The 18,125-nt window shown below is 48.2% G+C and overlaps 2 protein-coding genes across 2 annotated transcripts; one reads left to right on the forward strand and one right to left on the reverse strand.

The window, feature by feature from the left end:
- The first annotated feature begins 120 nt into the window (after positions 1–120).
- btr12 (bloodthirsty-related gene family, member 12) lies at positions 121–9,199 on the forward strand. The gene is made up of 15 exons (XM_061669695.1): positions 121–248; positions 904–1,367; positions 2,208–2,399; positions 2,482–2,577; positions 3,262–3,495; positions 3,599–3,746; positions 3,832–3,858; positions 3,977–4,505; positions 4,918–5,060; positions 5,856–6,646; positions 6,765–6,860; positions 7,019–7,249; positions 7,342–7,489; positions 7,847–7,873; positions 7,952–9,199. Exons 1-15 carry the CDS (start codon positions 242–244, stop codon positions 8,503–8,505), a joined length of 3,687 nt encoding a protein of 1,228 aa, XP_061525679.1. The 5' UTR covers positions 121–241; the 3' UTR covers positions 8,506–9,199.
- A 527-nt stretch (positions 9,200–9,726) lies between these two features.
- casq1b (calsequestrin 1b) lies at positions 9,727–17,451 on the reverse strand. Its single transcript, XM_061668822.1, has 11 exons — positions 17,131–17,451; positions 13,218–13,311; positions 12,899–12,999; positions 11,917–12,028; positions 11,766–11,839; positions 11,319–11,449; positions 11,197–11,242; positions 11,038–11,092; positions 10,838–10,938; positions 10,379–10,453; positions 9,727–10,267 (listed from the first exon to the last, which is right to left on the reverse strand). Exons 1-11 carry the CDS (start codon positions 17,365–17,367, stop codon positions 10,007–10,009), a joined length of 1,287 nt encoding a protein of 428 aa, XP_061524806.1. The 5' UTR covers positions 17,368–17,451; the 3' UTR covers positions 9,727–10,006.
- Between the last annotated feature and the right edge of the window lie 674 nt (positions 17,452–18,125).

The raw sequence follows: 18,125 nt of genomic DNA on the forward strand, positions 1-18,125 counted from the left end.
ACAACCAATTCGTCTTTGTGACTCCCTTTCAGGAGCGCTTTGCTAGTGAGTGCCGCTCATGTGACGCTGAGGAGAGTCTCAACCCAGTCTAGTTGAAATAACAAAAGCAAACAAGTGATGTCGTATTCGGGTGTCTGGTTTCAGGACGCCACCCACGTAGGGCGTGGGGGAGCGTCTGCGGCTGTGTACGAGCTCGCGCGGCCTGTAGACTTGATTGCGAAGGGAGCGGCGTCCGGACACCATGCAGAGTGAGTTTCTACCGACGTGACGAGGAAATACTTTCCCGATGGCTACTCAAATGCCGCTGACTAGTCTTACTGCTGTTCATGTCCTACTTTATTTTGTATTCTTAAAAGGTTGCTTAAGAAATGTTATCAGAGCAGGGACGAATGTAAGTTGTCCAAAATGAACAATAATTCTGTCGTTTTCTACACCAGTACGGGAAGCTCTTTAACCCAAATGATATTTAAGTGCTAAAGTCTCATTATCGTTAGTGTGTTGGATTTTTTTCCCCGCCCAAAGTAAAGCGTGGGATTATTTCTCGATTAAGATGTCAAGTCGTCGTTACCGACTTGCATTCTGCTCGTCGTGGAGGCTGCGCCGTCAAGCGGAAGGTCCCGTCGGTTGGCATTCCTCGCATGCGACACAGGCTACTTCCTGCTTGACCTGAGTGATGGCAAATGCTAACTTTCTTAGCGTAAGCGTGGCTGCCACTCCAAAGAAAGATTAGAAGGCAAAGCACTCAACAGAAGATGGCATAAAAGTCTGAGCTTTTACACTACACTAGCTACTGTAGCTTTTTTTTTCTTCTTTTCAGTATGCTTCAGTAGTGCGTGTGAATTCTTTTGTCACCCGTGGGTGTTTTGTCACATGTTCTCCTCTCTGTGGTCGTCATGATTCCAGGCGCGAGTTCTCCGGGAGGCCACGTCCTCTGCGAGGACCAGTTCAGCTGCTCCATCTGTCTGGAAGTGTTTGTGGAGCCTGTGTCCACGCCATGCGGCCACAGCTTCTGCAAGGCCTGCCTGCAGGGCTACTGGAACCACAGCAAGAAGTTCCTATGCCCCATGTGCAAGAAAAGCTACACCAGAAAGCCCGAGATGAGCGTCAACAGGGTCCTGGCGGAGATCTCCTCTCAGTTCCAGGGTCTCGCGGTGGCCGGCGGGCCCGAGGGGCCCGGTGCCTCCTCGCGAGGGTCCTCGCTTAATCTGAGCCCGGACCCGGGCTCCCCGCGCCCCGACACTGGCGAGTTTGCGCGGGACCGGGACGTTCCCTGCGACGCTTGTATCGGGAGGAAGTTGAAGGCCCACAAATCGTGCGTCAACTGTCCCGGGTCCTTCTGTGAAACGCACCTGAGACATCACAAAAAGGTACAGTTGAACTAATACAGTAGTTGTTGTTCCTCCGGAGCAGAGTAGCGCTATGAACGAGTCGTTTGTCAGTCAAAAAAAATTTCAAATTTCAAATGAAAACGAATCAGAAAATGTACGGCTGTTCATGGAAGACTGCGACCGTGGCAGTTGACTCGAAAGAAGTAATGCAAGAATCATTCGAAACATTGTGGGAGATGATTGACGAGAGCTAGCCCACCGCTAACTATGCAGCTAGGCTAACTATCTGGTTAGTAGAAGTAAATGTTGCCATTCAGCGAGGATTTTGAGGCACCAAGACGGCGGGAAAAAAACCCAGACCTTGTTGAAGTAAGCTATTTTAAACTAAAAAGCATTTTTGCAACAGGCTTTTCCGAAAGGAAAAGCAATTGCTAAAACACGCCCAGCCAAACTGTGTCATGCTTCTTTTGTAGTGTTCTGCGAACCCCCAAAAATTGCGACCAGGACTTAACCAAGGGGCCTATAGCTAGTTTTCAAATAATCAAATTGGATTTTTCGTTTGTGGGACAATCATGTGTCTTTTTTTTCGAGTCCTCGCTCTTCCTGTGAGTCATATACTGTTTGGTTTAATTGAACATTTCGGTGTTTAAGCTGTCAACTTTCCAAAGTAACTTTGTGTACGTCGAAATGTGTTTGACTCGTGTGGCATAGGTCAGACTATTTTAGAAAAGTGTATTCTTTATTTGGTCTGCCAATATTGCAGGTGGGTCTGGAACATACCCCTGCGATAAACGGGTTCACTGTATCAGCAATTGTCAACATTTGGGGGATCGTCATCGCAAAAGTACTGACTTCCTGTCTCGCCACTGGATTTCCCAGGTGAAGTCTCTCACATCTCATCGCCTAATCGAGCCCACGTTCCACCTGGAGGACAAGATCTGTAAGAAGCACGAGCGTCTTCTAGAAGTTTACTGCCGCACCGACCACGCCTGCATCTGCGCCGCCTGCGCGGAGTCCGCGCACAAGTCGCACGATGTGGTCTCCGCCGACCACGAGTGGAAGAAGAAGATGGTCGGTGGCTTAGCGCACCCGTACTCCCACACGGTCTTCCAGCGAGTGACGCCCGTGTGACTTCGCTCTCTTTCTCCCACAGAGCAACCTGGGAAAGAAGCGATCCGAGCTCAAGCACCTTATTAAGGAGCGAGCCAAAAAGCTGGAGGAACTCAAGCAATCTATTAAGATCATCAAGGTGATACCACTTGTCAATCCTTAGTCCATACACACCATCAATCAAAAAAAAATAGACCGAAATGATTTTTAGATTCTTTCACTGTTTGGAGATGACCCACGATCCTTTAAAGACAAACAGGTGCATGATTCTGTGGGAACTTGTACAAATGTGGCGGTTACTGATTCATGCTGCCTCTTAAGTGCCGCTGACGTTAAACAACAGTATGTGAGCGTGAATCGCCTGACTGGGGCAATAGAATCCTAGAATCGTCGTGTTCCCCTCCAGTGCTGTAGATGGCGTCGATGCGTACCACAAAATGGGTACGACACACTGGCCCGAAACTCACATTTTTATGCTCGTCCGACCAGTCTGGAGAAAAGCCTCTCGTGCTTTTGGTTTGTACAGACCCAAGGAGTGTCTTGGTTACGGGGCTTGGCTTTTAATTACCTCCACCTAGGCGCTGTGACTTCATCTGCCTGGGATTGTTTTTGTCAAGTCGCTTTGGCATACGCTTCTCTTCTTTTATTCACACTCACGAAACGTTATTACTTTTGGGTTAAGTTTCAGGATGAAATAACGATACTACACTATAAGATTTACAGGTGAACTGCAAACTCCCCATTTTAGTGGTCCTTAACTTTTGAATACACAATTGTTCGCTGTTGTTCAAGCCTTTTCTGAAATTCCATGTGTGTCTTGCAGACCAGCGCCCAGAAGGAGCTGGAGGAGAGCTGGCAGGTGTTTGCCGAACTGCAGCGCCTGGTGGAGCAAAGCCAGGCCGAGCTGGTGGAGATCATCACCACTAGGCAGCGCGAAGCCGAGCGCCACGCGCAAGAGCTGGCGCGAGCCCTGGAGAATGAACTGAGTCAGCTGAGGAGGCGGAGCCATGAGTTGGATGCCCAGGCCCAGACCGAGGACAAAGTGGTCTTCTTGCAGGTAGGCGCCAAACAAACCACCAAATGGCACCAAAGCACTACTGTGTCGATTCACAGTCATCCAGGGCTTGGACATGCTCATCATTCCCATTTTCTCCGTGCAGCACTTGGCCGCCTTGCCCCCCCTGCCCGAGCCCACCGACTGGTCGGTGGTGAGCATCAACACGGACTTCTACCTGGGGACCATCCGCTCGTCCGTCAGCGGCCTCGTCGACAAGTTTCAGGAGGAGCTGAAGAGGCTCTACGGCAAAGGTAGGATGGGGGTGCGGTGGCTTTGCAAACAGAAACTGGTCCTTTTGCCTCGTATGTAATGCCGCCTCTTTGTCTTGTGCCTTAGAACTCCGCAAGGTGCAGAACTACGCCAGTGAGTTACTTTCCATTGACGATGACCATCAGATGGCGCCTCTCACTCACTCACTCCACTCATGTTCAAGTGCCATTTGAATTCCCAAGGCGTCCTAAAGTGTTTCTCTGTTGCTCAGGTGAGGTCATCCTGGACCCGGCCACCGCCCAGAAGAACCTGGTGCTGTCCGACGACGGCCGCCAGGTGAGGTACGAGGAACGCAAGACAACTCACTCAGAGGGCCCGAAACGTTTCAGCCCGGCCCTCTTCATCCTGGGTCGGGAGGCTCTGGGCTCGGGACGCCACTACTGGGAGGTGGACGTGGCCCGCAAGACGTCCTGGACTCTGGGCGTGGCCAACGCCTCGGCCCGACGCAAGGGTGAGATCAAGCTGAGTCCAGCTGGCGGGTACTGGTGCTTGTGGCTGAAGAACGGCCAGGTGAAAGCGCTGGCCTCGTCCCGCCTTCCTCTCACGCTACCGTCCCAGCCGGCTAAAGTGGGGATCTTCCTGGATTACGAAGGCGGCCAGGTCTCCTTCTACGACCCCAAGGCCCGCTTGCACCTCTACACTTTTGTTCACGCCTTTAACGAAAGTCTGTACCCCATCTTCAGCCCCTGCCTCAGCCAGGAGGGCAAGAACGCGTCCCCTCTTGCCATTACACCTGTCAAGCACACCTGATTTTGATCAGGGTTGCAGAGCAGGGGAAAAGTTCCAGCAAGTTCCTAGGGATTTTTCTGATGGGGATTTTGGAAATACTCTAAATTGTAAACTTTTCAATGGGAACTATGGAAATGAACTGTGAATGGAGGGTCATTTACTGTAAGGGTATCATATTCCAGCATAAATCAAAATAGTTTTTGCCAGGATTAATGCTAAAATATTTTCCCTTACTATATTTCAGTTCCTTAGTAAGAGCCAACCTTCAACTTTTTTAATTCCTTTTTATTTCCATTCATTCCCATGAAATGTTTTCCAATTCCCCAAATTCTTCAACCCGAACCCTTCCTGTCACCGTCTACGCTTTGGAACGCAACTGCCTCACGCACCCTGAACACAACTTTCATTCAACGTTCACATTAGGGTGGCACTCTTTTCGTCCGGGAAGGACCTTTGGAGGTCAAAGTTTACAGACTACGGGCTCAGTATCTTAACCTACGGTGGTCCCGACGTATTTGACTTGTTTTTGTTGAATAAAGATGCCTTCATACTGAAAGACCTGACAGGTATCACAGTATATTTGTTTTGTTATTCCGAGTGTCTTTCCATGCTTGTGTATCTGGGTTAAGGGGAGGGGGATATATTTTGGGTCGTAGGTTTGTGTGTGTGTGTGTGTGTGCGTTGGTTCCAGCTGGTCTCATGTGTCAGTGCACGGCCGAGCCTCGAAGCAACTGGTGAGTCTTCGCGACTTTATGACAAGTGTGTCTTCTGCTTCTTCTTGTTCCCTGTGGTTTCGTTTTCTGCATTTTCAATTTGTCAGTGAAACACTCCATGACGATGACGACCGATGACTGCACGAGCCCGTAATCAGTGAGTCGTGTCTTTCGGGTTGGCTCCAACGCTTGAATGTTGGCCCTTCCACAAAGGGGGGTGGGGGGGGGTGGACATAAGTATCTATGGCGAAGTGGGGGACTCAAGTCACATGAATTGACTTGAGACAGACTTAAACTGGCCAGTTTAGGACTTGTAATTTGGCTAAACCTTGTGAAAGATTCATTTAGGGTTGCTTCGGGTTAGTGTACTAGAAACACAACCTGTAACACAACAATTATCTTATTGGACAGGCTCTCAAACCAATTTGAACCTAATAATAACATAAACTAAATAATATAAAGAAAACAGAAAATCATCACAAAACTCACAAATTCGTCCATCGTCTTCAAATTCTGGATTTTTGCTGCTGTAACTTGGGACTTGCCCGAAACCTGAACGTCAACACTCGAGATTTCCTTCTGACTCGCACAAATGTGACTTCGTGCTACTTCCGCAATCTAACCCTCACAACGTCGCTGTCACAGCAGGTGGGGGAAAAGGCCGCTCGGTTAAAATGACGCTGCCTCTCCGCCGTGCAGGGATGTCGTCCCCCGGGAACCTCTCGGAAGAGCAGGTCCACTGCTCGATCTGCCTGGATGTCTACACCAACCCCGTGTCCATCCCGTGCGGGCACAACTTTTGCCAGGCTTGCATCCTGGGATACTGGAAGAGCAGCCCGCTCTACCAGTGTCCCATGTGCAAGAAGTCCTTCTACAAGAGGCCGGACATAAGCGTCAACACGGTCCTGAGAGAGATTGCCGAGCAGTTCAAGGAGATACGGCTGAAGAGTACGGTGGAGAAGGCTGCGAAGGGGAATAGGTGGACCGTGGAAAGGCGCAAGGAAGAGGATGAGGAGAGGCTTTTGGAGGACGACCGTGAAGAGGAGATGAAGCCCAAGGAAGAGGAGGTCAGCAGAAGGGAGACCAAGGTGAAACCTCCGGCGGAGCCGCCTGCATCGCCGCCTCCGGAGTCTCCATCCTGGCAAGAGGTCCTCTGCGACGTTTGCCTCGGCGAAGGTCGTCCCAAAGCTGTCAAATCATGCCTTGTGTGTCTGACCTCATACTGCGAGGAGCACCTGAGGTCGCACGCCACCAGGTTCACCAAACACGAGCTGATGGAGCCTGTGGCCAACATGGAGGACCGCATGTGCCCCAAGCACCAGCGCCTCCTGGAGCTTTTCTGCAAGAAGGACCAGACGTGCGTGTGTGTCCTGTGCACGGAGACTGACCACCGGGCGCACTACACCGTCCCCGTGGAGCGGGAATGGACTGAGAAAAGGGTGAGTGCGCGTGCAGTCAAGTTTGCACCCGTTTTTTCGTGTGTAAAAATGTGCTGTGTGTTGAAGTTCGTTTTCTGGAATAAAATTTCTCCCGATGACTCCTGTGCCGTTGTTGTAGGCGCAGCTGAAGAAGATCCAAGTGGATGTGCAACAGATGATCCAGGACAGAGTGAGGAAAGTAGAAGAAATCAAACACTCTGTGGAGCTCAACAAAGTAAGAATTTGATCGCACATGTTCTCAGCGGCGGGCATACGATGTCATGGAACGCATATTGGAAGTTGGGCTGTAAATGTAGATCAGCGCTTCTGATCGTCTTCTCCTTTAAGCTTCGAGATGCTTCTGACTTTGTGCTTCTTGGCTCGTGATGGCAGGCGAGTGCGAAGAGAGAGACGGAGGACAGCGTGCAGGTCTTCTCCGAGCTGATCCGCTCCATCCAGAGGACTCAGGCCGACGTGGTCGCGCTCATCGAGGAGAAACGGAGGCACACGGAGAACCGAGCTCGGGATCTGGTTACCGAACTGGAGCGGGAGATCGAGGAGCTGAGAAGGCGCCACACCAACCTGGAGAACATGGAGAGAACCGACCACATTCACTTCTTGAAGGTGCGAGATGAGATGGTGCACCAGAGTTCTCCACAACTTCTGTGATTTCTAGTTTCCTGAAGGTAGTTTTCTCTGCTTTTTTGCTTCTGTAGAACTTTCCAGCTATGAGCGCCGCGCCGTCCGTCCACGACTGGACCGACACAAACGTACCCACTGATGTCAGCGTCGGCTTGATCAGGACAGCTGTGTCCAAACTTGAAGCCACTTTCAAGAAAATGGTGGACGAGCTGGCGGATGGAGGTACCACGTCCGTGCTGGGACTTATTCACTCATTCCTGATCACTGATCATTCTAATCACGAGCTCGCAATTTTTATATTGTGGACTACTGCAGTTAGCTCAAAATCCTTTTATGAGAGATTACGGAGTCGGGAATCGGTGAATAATTCCGAACTGCGTTCAGAATGACTCACTCATTCCCTACTTCATCACTTCATTCATCCCGAGATTCTTGAAAAAGTTACTGTGGGATACTGTACATGATCGCCGTACCGGTTTTTAGCCTTTTTAGAACCTGTTATTCACCATGTGTGATAATATAGTGTGTTATTTAAGTCCAAATCTCACAACATCCGATCCTGCTCTCATTTTCCCACAGAGATCCAGAAGGTCCTCAAGTACACAGGTACACTGGAGGTCCCGTTCGCCCATCTTCGGCTTCCTTTCATACTCCCCGACTAACTGACCATCCTTCCCTCTGTAGCGGATGTGACCTTGGACCCAGACACCGCCAACCCGTGGCTGCAGCTCTCCCAGGACAGACGGCAGGTGCGTCACCTGGGGGCGTGGCAGGACCTCCCGGACCACGCCGACCGCTTCGACACGGTGGTCATCGTCCTGGGCAGAGAGGGCTTCACCTCCGGGAGACATTACTGGGAGGTCCAGGTCGGCGAGAAAGACGACTGGTACCTGGGCGCGGCCAAGTCCTCCGTCAACAGGAAGGGACGCATCTCTGTGAGCACTACCCACGGCTACTGGGCACTCGCCATGAAGAAGGGCCAAGGGTACCGCGTGTCCACCGTGCCGCCGCTCCCGTTGGCGCTCAACTCCAAACCAAAGACGGTGGGAGTTTACGTGGACTACGAAGAGGGCCAGATATCCTTTTATGACGTGAGGGCTCGCGCGCACCTTTACACTTTCAGTGACCGGTTGACTGAAAAGATTCTGCCGTTTTTCTACTTATACTGCTGCGACAAAGCCTCCGACACCGTTGTCATCTGTCCTGTCGCTGAGAAGGCCCTGATTCAGCAAAGCTAAAATGAGCTCCACGACAGAGGTGACAAAAGTACTCGCACTATGTACTTAAGTGGAAGTACTGACACAGTAATACAGTTCTTGGGTCAATTCCGTAAAGTAAAAGTAACAAAGCACAGACTCTGAAATGCACGTCAGTACAAATGTAAACAATTACGCCATGATAACTTCGCACCTCTATTATTCATTTGCAATCGTGACTCATCGTGAGAATAGCGATTTTGTTCAGTTGTGAGTTGTTATGGCTTTGTCTTCGGACACAAAAATCAAATACATGATTTGAAAACGCTCAAGTCATTGTGTTGTTGTCTTGTTGCACACATGCAGTGATGAAAGGGGACATAAAAAGTCTCCACCCCCCTGTTCAAATTTTCTGGTTTTTGTGATATAAAAGAAACCAAAGAAACACGAGAGTTACTGCACAAGCTATGATCCACAAAAGGCTTCCAAAGCAAAAGTATCAGTCAGGAAAAGGGTACAAAAGTATTGCCAAGGCATTCAATGTCCAATGGACTGCAACCACATGATCTCAGTTTTCAGTTCCAATGACTTCCCTCGCCAAAAAGATTTCATTACATCTCAATCAAGTTGTACAGGCTACTGAAAAGACGTGACCCAAAAATGGAGATGTTTTTCAGGGGGATGGAATAGAGTCATGGCATTTCAATGGGGGAAATGGTTTTGATCTAGTTATGAGCTTGGTCACAGAAGGTACCACTGTATTGCCATAATCAATAAACAACCATAAAAATTAAGAGTGAATTTCTTTACAGAGTATCAAATAATTGCTTCCCCCCCACTGCATACTGTACAGGAGGGGTGTCAAACTCATTTTGTCGCTCGTAGGGCTATTATGCCTGTGAACCCATGTACATTTATGATCCCCTCATAATATTACATATACTGTACACATCAAATTGATGATAGCAAGTTTTGAAATTAGAAGCCAAGAAAAAATGGTTCAACTTCAGTTTCTTTTAAAAGAGGGAATGGTAACGAAAACTGCTTGCGATATTGCCATGTCATTAAAAGTGAAGGAAATCTGCAATTTTGGGTTTTAGTAAAAAGAAGCATGAAGTCAACGCACATGATTTGCTTTCAAAAAATGTGGCGGGCCAGTACTGGCCCGGGGGCCATGGGTTTGACACCAGTGCTGTACAGTATATGTAGAAATAAATACAGGCAAGTCTGTTTTTTTTTACTTTTATTTTATTTTTTGGGGAATGAGAGAGCAGAAACAGCTAGCTTTTTTGCAGCAGATTTTTCAGAATCCCTTTAAGACTCTCCAGCGATTTTTGGTTGTTTTTGTGATTTTCTTTCTTATTTTTGAGACACCGGCCCAGGGTACAAAATGCCAACGCAGTCAGCTTATCAAGCAAACCCGCGGTTCCATTCGGTGAGGGATCCGAGCGCCTCCCACTGGCTTCCTTCCGGCCTGCGCAGGAAGTGAAAAATGAAGCCGATCTCAATGTTACGACTGGACTGAAGGATGGTTGGGATGTTTCTATTCGTCATCATCATCATTGTCGTTGTCGTCATCATCTGCTTCGTCGTCGTCGTCATCGTCATCGTCATCGTCATCATCATCATCATCATCATCATCATCATCATCATCATCATCATCATCATCATCATCGTCCTCCTCCTCGTCGTCGTCATCGTCGGGGTCGATCTTTCCTGAGAGAACGTCCTCAATCCAGCGCTCCAGCTCGTCCGCCGAGGGCATGTCATCGTGGTCGTCCATTTCCATCCACACACTGTCAGCCTGCCAAAAGAAGAAGAAGAAGAAGAAGAGGAGGAGGAGGAAGAAGAGCAGCATCAAGAGGTGGGCGTCATCCATCAAACTCCGTGCACAGAAACATCAAAGACTGCTTACGTCCTCCACATCCACCACGCCGATCTGGGGGGATGAGAGGTCGATGCGGAAGGTCTTCTCCCAGTACGGAACCAGCTGAGAACAAGTCCACAAGGGTCACGGCACAATCTGAGACATTAGACCAGGGGTTCTCGAACATTTTGGGTCCCGAGGAAAAAGCATGGAAAGTTGCATACTCTCTAGTCAAGAAAATTGTTACAATATTAAGAGAATTAAGTCAGAATAAGCTGGAGGCTGGAACGGATTAATGGCATTTCCATTCATTTCATTGGGGAAAGATGATTTATCAAGACACCAGGGTATGTTCTTCGGGGAAAAAACATTCTTCTCTTTTGTTCTTAAAAATATATATATATATATTTTTTTTTAAATGGGGCTTTATTGAACTATGGCTCCCAGACCCATTTTGAGAACCACTGCTGAAGCGACAGGCCCCGTGATTGTGGAAAAGCCGCCTACCAGGGGAAAGTTGTCGGGGTCGATCCAGATGACGCTCAAGTTGGGGTTGTCTGTGTTCTCGCGCGCCACCTCCTTCAGAATCTCCAGGAACTCAAAACCATCTAGGGAGACCAAAACAAGAAGGAGTCACGTCGTGTCCGAAGGTTACAAGTTGACATTAGATTGGAGGGTCCGGTCGAGCGGCCGCATCGGACTCCTACCTGGGTCATCTTCCTCGGCAAAGGCCACAATGTGCTCGCCGTCAATGTCGTCCTCCTGGAGTGAGACGGTCCGTTTTTGGGTCGATATGGAGTAAATGCTCAAACGGCTTTCCATTGTCGTTCGGTGGACAGGAAGTGTGAGTTTGGAGATGTTCTTACCCAGATCTCGTACATGCTGTGAGGTTCCAGCTTCCTCAGAGTGGGTCTGAAACGAAGGAAACAAGGCACCAATGACTTGCTTATCCAGAGGCAGTGATTGGGTTCAAGGTTTGAACTTTGACCTGTCATGCTGCTCGATGTACTCCACCAGCTCGGCCTCGGTGTAGGGCTTCCCAGGAATGGTGACTGATTCCTCCATGAAGGGCTCGTAGAAATCCACCTCATTCATCTTCAGCTTCAGTTTCTTGGCGATCTAAAGCGAGAGGGATTGGCGCTTCTGAGGCACTCAAACAGTTTGTGTATCATTCATTTTTTTCCATTTTCAATTGACTTAGTGTTTTTGATCTAACACAAAAACATATTTTTCGTCCTTCAATTTTAGGCTAAGATTAAATTTGAGAACAAGGCCTTCAGTATGTGAGAGGAAAACAATGTGATCAGCCCTGCTGCGTCCGATTTAAAAACGGATGAGTAACTTTTCCATTTTTCAATTGGAAATGGAAAGACTGAGACACGGATTCACAATCTCTGAGCTCTGAATACCACCGAGAAGCCTTTGGACTGCAAACCTTGGGGTCGAAGGTGGCAAAGAATTTGATGAAGGGGTGAAACTCCTCAGCGGCGTCGTCGAACTCGATGAAATCTGCAAAAGACGTCAGGGCTGACAGGATGGTTCCGGCGCTTCGCGCGTTCCTTTGCGTGTCTCCGTTGTGCACCTACGAGCAGATTTCTCGCTCTTGAAGTAGCCCACCAGCTTGATGACCTCGTCCATGTTGTGGAAGCCCTTCAGCTCCCGCTCGTTGTCGATGATCTCCACGGGCTCCTCCATCACCTGAGGAGTCCGATGTTGGAAGAACTAAACAAACCTGTCCGTATCGTTCTACCAAGGCAGATCCATTGAGAAAAATGGAGAAATGGCTCAAAGTATGACTTTAGCCTTCTCCTGTAGCTTCGAAGTTTGAATATGTGACGTGTCAGTCGAAAAGATGTTAAATTACGGATGGAGCGCAGGCTGTCATTTATATTCTGCGCTGGAAATTCAGACCGTGTAATCGTTGAGGGGCTAGCTAATTATTTGAAGGCATAGCAATAAATGAAATGCTTTAACCCCCACTACCCACGATGATCTGAATTTAATCAGACGGAACCATTACCAAGTTCTCACATTGGGGAACATGAAACATTTGTTTAGTTTGGGGTCACTGACTCCAAAAGGGGGGACTATAGGGCAGACGGAATATGTAGTCGAATGAACTAACGTGAACCAATGGAGAGAGAAAATTTTCATCGAGCAATGTAATTTTGACCTCGCTGGGCGAGAATATGTTCACAATCTGCCTTTCCTTTTATGGGAATATCCTCTCATTGTTTTGATTGTCCACAATGTTCCAAGAATGGGAGCAGTTTCCGAGCATGTCGTGTACAAATGGTTCTGTGTTCAGTAAAATATCAGATCGTCACCTCCATTCGTCTCCGTCTGTGTCTTACTGGGCCATCTACAGTATTTATCCACGACACTACACTATTGACGATGTCCGCTCGATTTAACTTCACTTTAACTTCATTTCGGGTCCACGGTAGTCACTCACTTTTCTGCCACCCAAAGTACCCTGGCACCTATTGTTTCCAAACATTCTGTAATGTCCTATAAGGATTCTCGGATTGTGGCTCAGTGCGTTGCAGGCCAAGGTTTCGTGCTTACGTCATAGAGGAACTCCACCAGGGTGTCCGCGGCAAGTTCGCCGTCATACTCGATGATCTCGTTGTTTGCGAAGATGTAGACGCTCTCCACCTCATCCAGGCCTGGCGGGAGGATGAGTTGAGGTGGTTAAAAATCTACAATATAAATATCCCATATTGGATCTCCCTCTCTGAAAGCGTGTAGGGAAAAATATTGGATCTCCCTCTCTGAAAGCGTGTAGGGAAAAACTTAAACTTGAAGGTTGAGACTTGAGACTTACTCCTGACTGACTTTCATTTCATATATCACTGATTTAACATGTGGAAACAAAGAAGCCTACTGAGCTTTTTGGCCACCGCGCTGTCCTCCTTTTCATCCACAAGGCCAAATCCGATGTCTTCATCGTCAAGATCGTCCAGGACCTGGGCTGCAAGCTGTAGAGACAAGACGAGAAGCGACGGTGAGGAGGGGGGAGGATGTGAAGCTGCGACGTTAGTTCTTTGACTCCGAAGTCGCCCCACTTTCAATGCCAACTTCCAGTGGTGCGAAGTAGATTTTTCAGGTATTTGGACTTTTGCTGACTTTTTACTTTTACTCCCTACATTTGAAAACGTATAGGTCACTGCGGGTATAAATAGTCTTCACGCCCCTGTTCAAATTCCAGGTTTTTGTGATACAAAATAAACGTGACAAACATCACTCATTTAAAAACTTTTCCCACCTTGAATGTTACCTAGGAATGGTATAATGTGGTTGAAAAAGTGCGGACACCCTCTTATAACTGGGGATGTGGCTGTGTTCAGAATCAACTAGTGACATTCACACTCATGTGATATTGGAGTCCCCTGCCACCATTTAAAATTCAACTGATCATCCCCAAAGAAAATTCTGATGGTTTAGTAGGCTTTTCCTGACTTTTTTGGGGCTTTCTTGCACGAGCCTGAAGGCTTTGTGCTAACATTGACTGTTTATAATTCTCTCCACCTTGACGAAGGCCCCAGTTCCAGCTGAACAGAAACCGCCCCCCCGCGCCCCTTCTTTTTATTGCTACTTGCCATTTTCCCGAGTTTCTTTTCCATAAGTATCTGTACTTGTACTTCAGTACTCTTGCCACCTCTGCTAACTTCCTGTGTTAGGTCGCCTTTAATTCTTGTCCACCTCAAGACCTTAAAAGCAAACGCTTTGGACTGCTGCCTTGCACTTTCTAAATGGGAGCGAAACTAGAGCTAACAATTGACAGCACCCCCCCTCCACCTAACTCCCAAGCACTCACAACAGAAACCGAGCTCTGGGCAAGGGGCACAACTTGAGGCGCTGGAACAGGTGCTTTGCTCCCTGCAGGTTAGAGTGCGCAAATGAGTTTCTTATTGGTCCGTCGCATATTTTACTCATAAAATGAAACACTCACCCTCGGAGGAATAAGTTTGAACAGCCCCGGTGTTTTGCGCGTCTACGCTTAGTTTACACCAAGATGCTAACCCTTTTTAAAAGGAAAGAAGACCTTAAAAAAAATTGCAGGAAAATCCCTTTTGTCCCCTGGGCCCCTGAGCATATTTGTACGGGGGAGGGGGGGTATTTAGAGGAGAGATTGAGGGTACGTCCCGACGCTATTTAAGGACTTGAAGAACGCACGTTGAGAGCAGAAACGCATTCCATACCGAAGTGGGCTAGGCCAAGACGCACCTGACATGCTCACGTCCTTTGTGTCTGATTGAGACGTTTTATTGTACATGGCTCAACTTCCACATTCGAGAGCCAAAATCAATCGCTTAGTACCACAACGCAGATGGTCTTCATGCATGTACATATTTTTACCTACATATTGTTACATAACCTTTCCTTTTAACAACACTCAATAAGCGTTTGGGAACTGATGACAGTAATTGTTGAAGCTTTGTTGGTAGAATTCTTTCCCATTCTTGCTTGATGTACAACTTCTGTTGCTCAACAGTCTGAGGTCTCCATTGTGGTATTTTGCGCTTTGTAATACGCCACACATTTTCAATGGGAGACAGTTTTAGACTGCTTGCAGGCTACTACGAAGTCATGCTGTTGTAATGTGCAGAATATGGCTTGGCATTGTCTTTGGATGGCAGCATATGTTGCTCCAAAACCTGTATGTACCTTTGAGCATTAATGGTGTCTTCACAGATGTGCAAGTTACCAATGCCATGGGCACTAACACATCACCATCCCATTGCAGATGCTGGCTTTTCAACTTTGCGTTGGAAACAATCCAGATAGTGCTTTTCCTATTTGGTCCAGAGGACACGTCGTCCATTATTTCCAAAGACAAATTGAAGTCAGGATTTGTCAGACCACAGCACACTTTTCCACTTTGCATCAGTCAAGCTCAGATTATTTCGGGCCCAGAGATGCCGGCGGCTTTTCTGGGTGTTGTTGATATATGGCTATCACTTTGCATGGTAGAGTTTTTACTTGCATTTGTAAAAGTAGCGAGGAACTGTGTAAACTGACAATGGTTTTCTGAAGTGTTCCTGAGCCCACGTTGCAATATCCTTTACAGTGATGCCGGTTTTTAATGCAGAGCCACCTGAGGGATCGAAGGTCACAGGCATTCAGTGTTGGTTTTCGGCCTTGCCGCTTACGAGCAGAAATTTCTCCAGATTCTCGAAATCTTTTTGATGACGTCATGAACCGTAGAAGTTCCTTGCAATTCTACATTGAGAAACATTGTTCTTAAACCGCTGGACTATTTCCTCGCGCAATTGTTCACAAACTCACCCCATCCTTGCTTGTAAACAACTGAGCCTTTCAGTGATGCGCCTTTTATACCCATTTATGAGATTCACCTGTTTCCAATGAACTTGTTTACCTGTGGAATATTGGGGTTCTACTGTAATGTACTGTATGTAGCTCGATGTAGATATATTTTTGCATGGATGTACATATTTATACACTGAGAACCTTAAACAGCTTTACACATGCGGTAAATTAATAATAGCTGTTGGCACACACACACACACACACACACACACACGAACACACAATTGTCTGTTACACAACATCATGAAAGAAGTATAATAAATAAATGAGTATAAGACACGCTGGCCTGAGACTGGCCACCAGCTGACGTACTCATCAGTGTCTAGGTTCAGTCAAGAGGTTAAAGCGGCCTTAAATCTCCTCATTGGACTTGACGGGGAGGTCACATGGGGCAGATGATGGAGCGCAAGCTGTTCCACAAACTCACTGCCAAAGGGTGACGTCACCTCGGCCTTGTGGCCAGCTTTAGACGGCTGGTTTCCATGGTTACGCGGCCCCACAACCTCGTGCTCGGCGACCGCAAAGTAATTCCAGTGGTGAACCGACGCGCAAACGGGTTTCTTCCGACGCGCGCGCGCGCGGACATTGGCGGGGCGCTCCCATCTACCGGAAACTTCTTGACCCTGGTGGGATTGCACTGAAGTCGTGTTTGCAGCTTGTGTGTTCACATTGCGGCATCTTAAATTTAGCTGCGCGGCACTTACATCATCTGAGACACGCGCACGTCCTGGAAACTGGGGCTTCGCAAACCGGCCCGGCAGTGTAAACAACTCACATCACACCTGTCACCTTCCCGACTGTGTGCTTTTTTTTTTATTTTATTTTTTTTTCCTATTTGAATATGAATGAATGGAAAAAAAAGTCTCCGAAAGGTGCTGTCAATTTTCAAACTCCAAATCAGCACAAAGAAAGAAAGAAAGAAAGAGCCAATGTGCAAGCATGTTGTTCATGCTGCATGTGCTCTGGTTACCATAGCAACAGTCTGACTTCCTCCCAACGCGCCAAACAGGAGACAAGAGAGCATATGTGGGCGGGGGGGGGGGCAGTTGCCCCGTTGAGCTATCGGTCACTCAATGCTGACACAAGGTTAGCATTAGCATGTCACCCACTGCATCAGGGTATTTTTCTAATGGCAAACCAGATAAGTATGCGGCATTTGTCTATTTGTTATGATTAGCTAATCATGATTCGGTCCATTCAGACCTGATTATCCTGATTATCAGAGTTTAGCTTGCAAAAAGCCGTTTCCAGTGATTTAGTTTTTTTCTTCTCAGTACGAGCACTACGCAAGTCGGTAAAAGACGCATCGGAGTTACATTTTGGAGTTTTGCTTCGGCGCAAGAACTCGGTCGATTCGCGGGTCAGGCTCCCCGATCGGGACGCCATCCACGGCTTTCAAACCCCAACGGCGACTTAACACCTTCGTTCCGTCCGGGAATCCCGATTCGCTCGTCCCGCCGACTCACCTCAAGAGCCAGCTCCTCGATCTGGAACTGCTTGATGGCGTTGCGGTTCCCGTGCATGTTTTTGTGGTAGTAGATGACCATCACGTCGTACTTCTTCATGATGGACTTGTAGTTCTTGGCGCTGAGGGCGTGAACGCGGTCCCTGCCGTCGTACTCTGGGATTTGCAGGCCCTTCTCGCAGGACGCCAGGGCCCCCAAGGAGAGGACGACCCCCAATATCGCCCAGCCCCACTTCATGGCTATTGAACCTTGACTTAATGGTCCCGAAAACCAAGACTTGCTTCCTGTCCCCGCTGGCGAGAGAAGAACAGGACTGGCAGCAAGCGGCTTCCTTTAAGAGGCACTTCCACGTGGATTTGCTGACGACACGGGGCGGGGGGCACTCCTCCGGGGGGGGGGGGCTGCCAAATATGTCAGAATTAAAGGGGTGTGGGGGGAGGAGTTTGGGCCGCACAGGCACCTGTTGGAAGTCCCTTGTCGGGCGAAGCGTACTGTCTCGGCCAACGAAAGAAGACCCCTACCCCCGACGTGCCATTCCCATATTAAGTTTGGCCGAGCAGTCGGGAGTCCCACTAAAAATAAAACCTTCGTGGGATAACGCTGTGGACAAGACTCCGTCCATGGACAGAACGCACACGCCAGGAGAAGACCACAGACCCAGTTTACAGAACAAAGGGACAGAGCCCTAGCCGAAAACCGTTACAAGGCGCGTGCGGTATACACTGTAGACGGTATAAATCTGGTCTACGGTATAGATTTGGAGTCATACTGACTTGATGATGTCATCATATCTGCCTCGGTGTGAAAACGGCTTGAAAAACATATGAGAACGGGTCTCGAAGCAACTTTTTATTTTTCATTTAAATTTTTTTTTTTTTTAGAACTGTGGTGCGTCCACATTAAACAATCACATAGCTTCACTGCTCCGGAACTACTGGGGGAATGCTAGGCGCTAAGCTAAACTTGAGCCGCACCCGCGAGCTAACACGGTGAAA

Source organism: Phycodurus eques, chromosome 23 (genome assembly GCF_024500275.1).
Source record: "Phycodurus eques isolate BA_2022a chromosome 23, UOR_Pequ_1.1, whole genome shotgun sequence".
Lineage (NCBI taxonomy): Eukaryota > Metazoa > Chordata > Actinopteri > Syngnathiformes > Syngnathidae > Phycodurus > Phycodurus eques.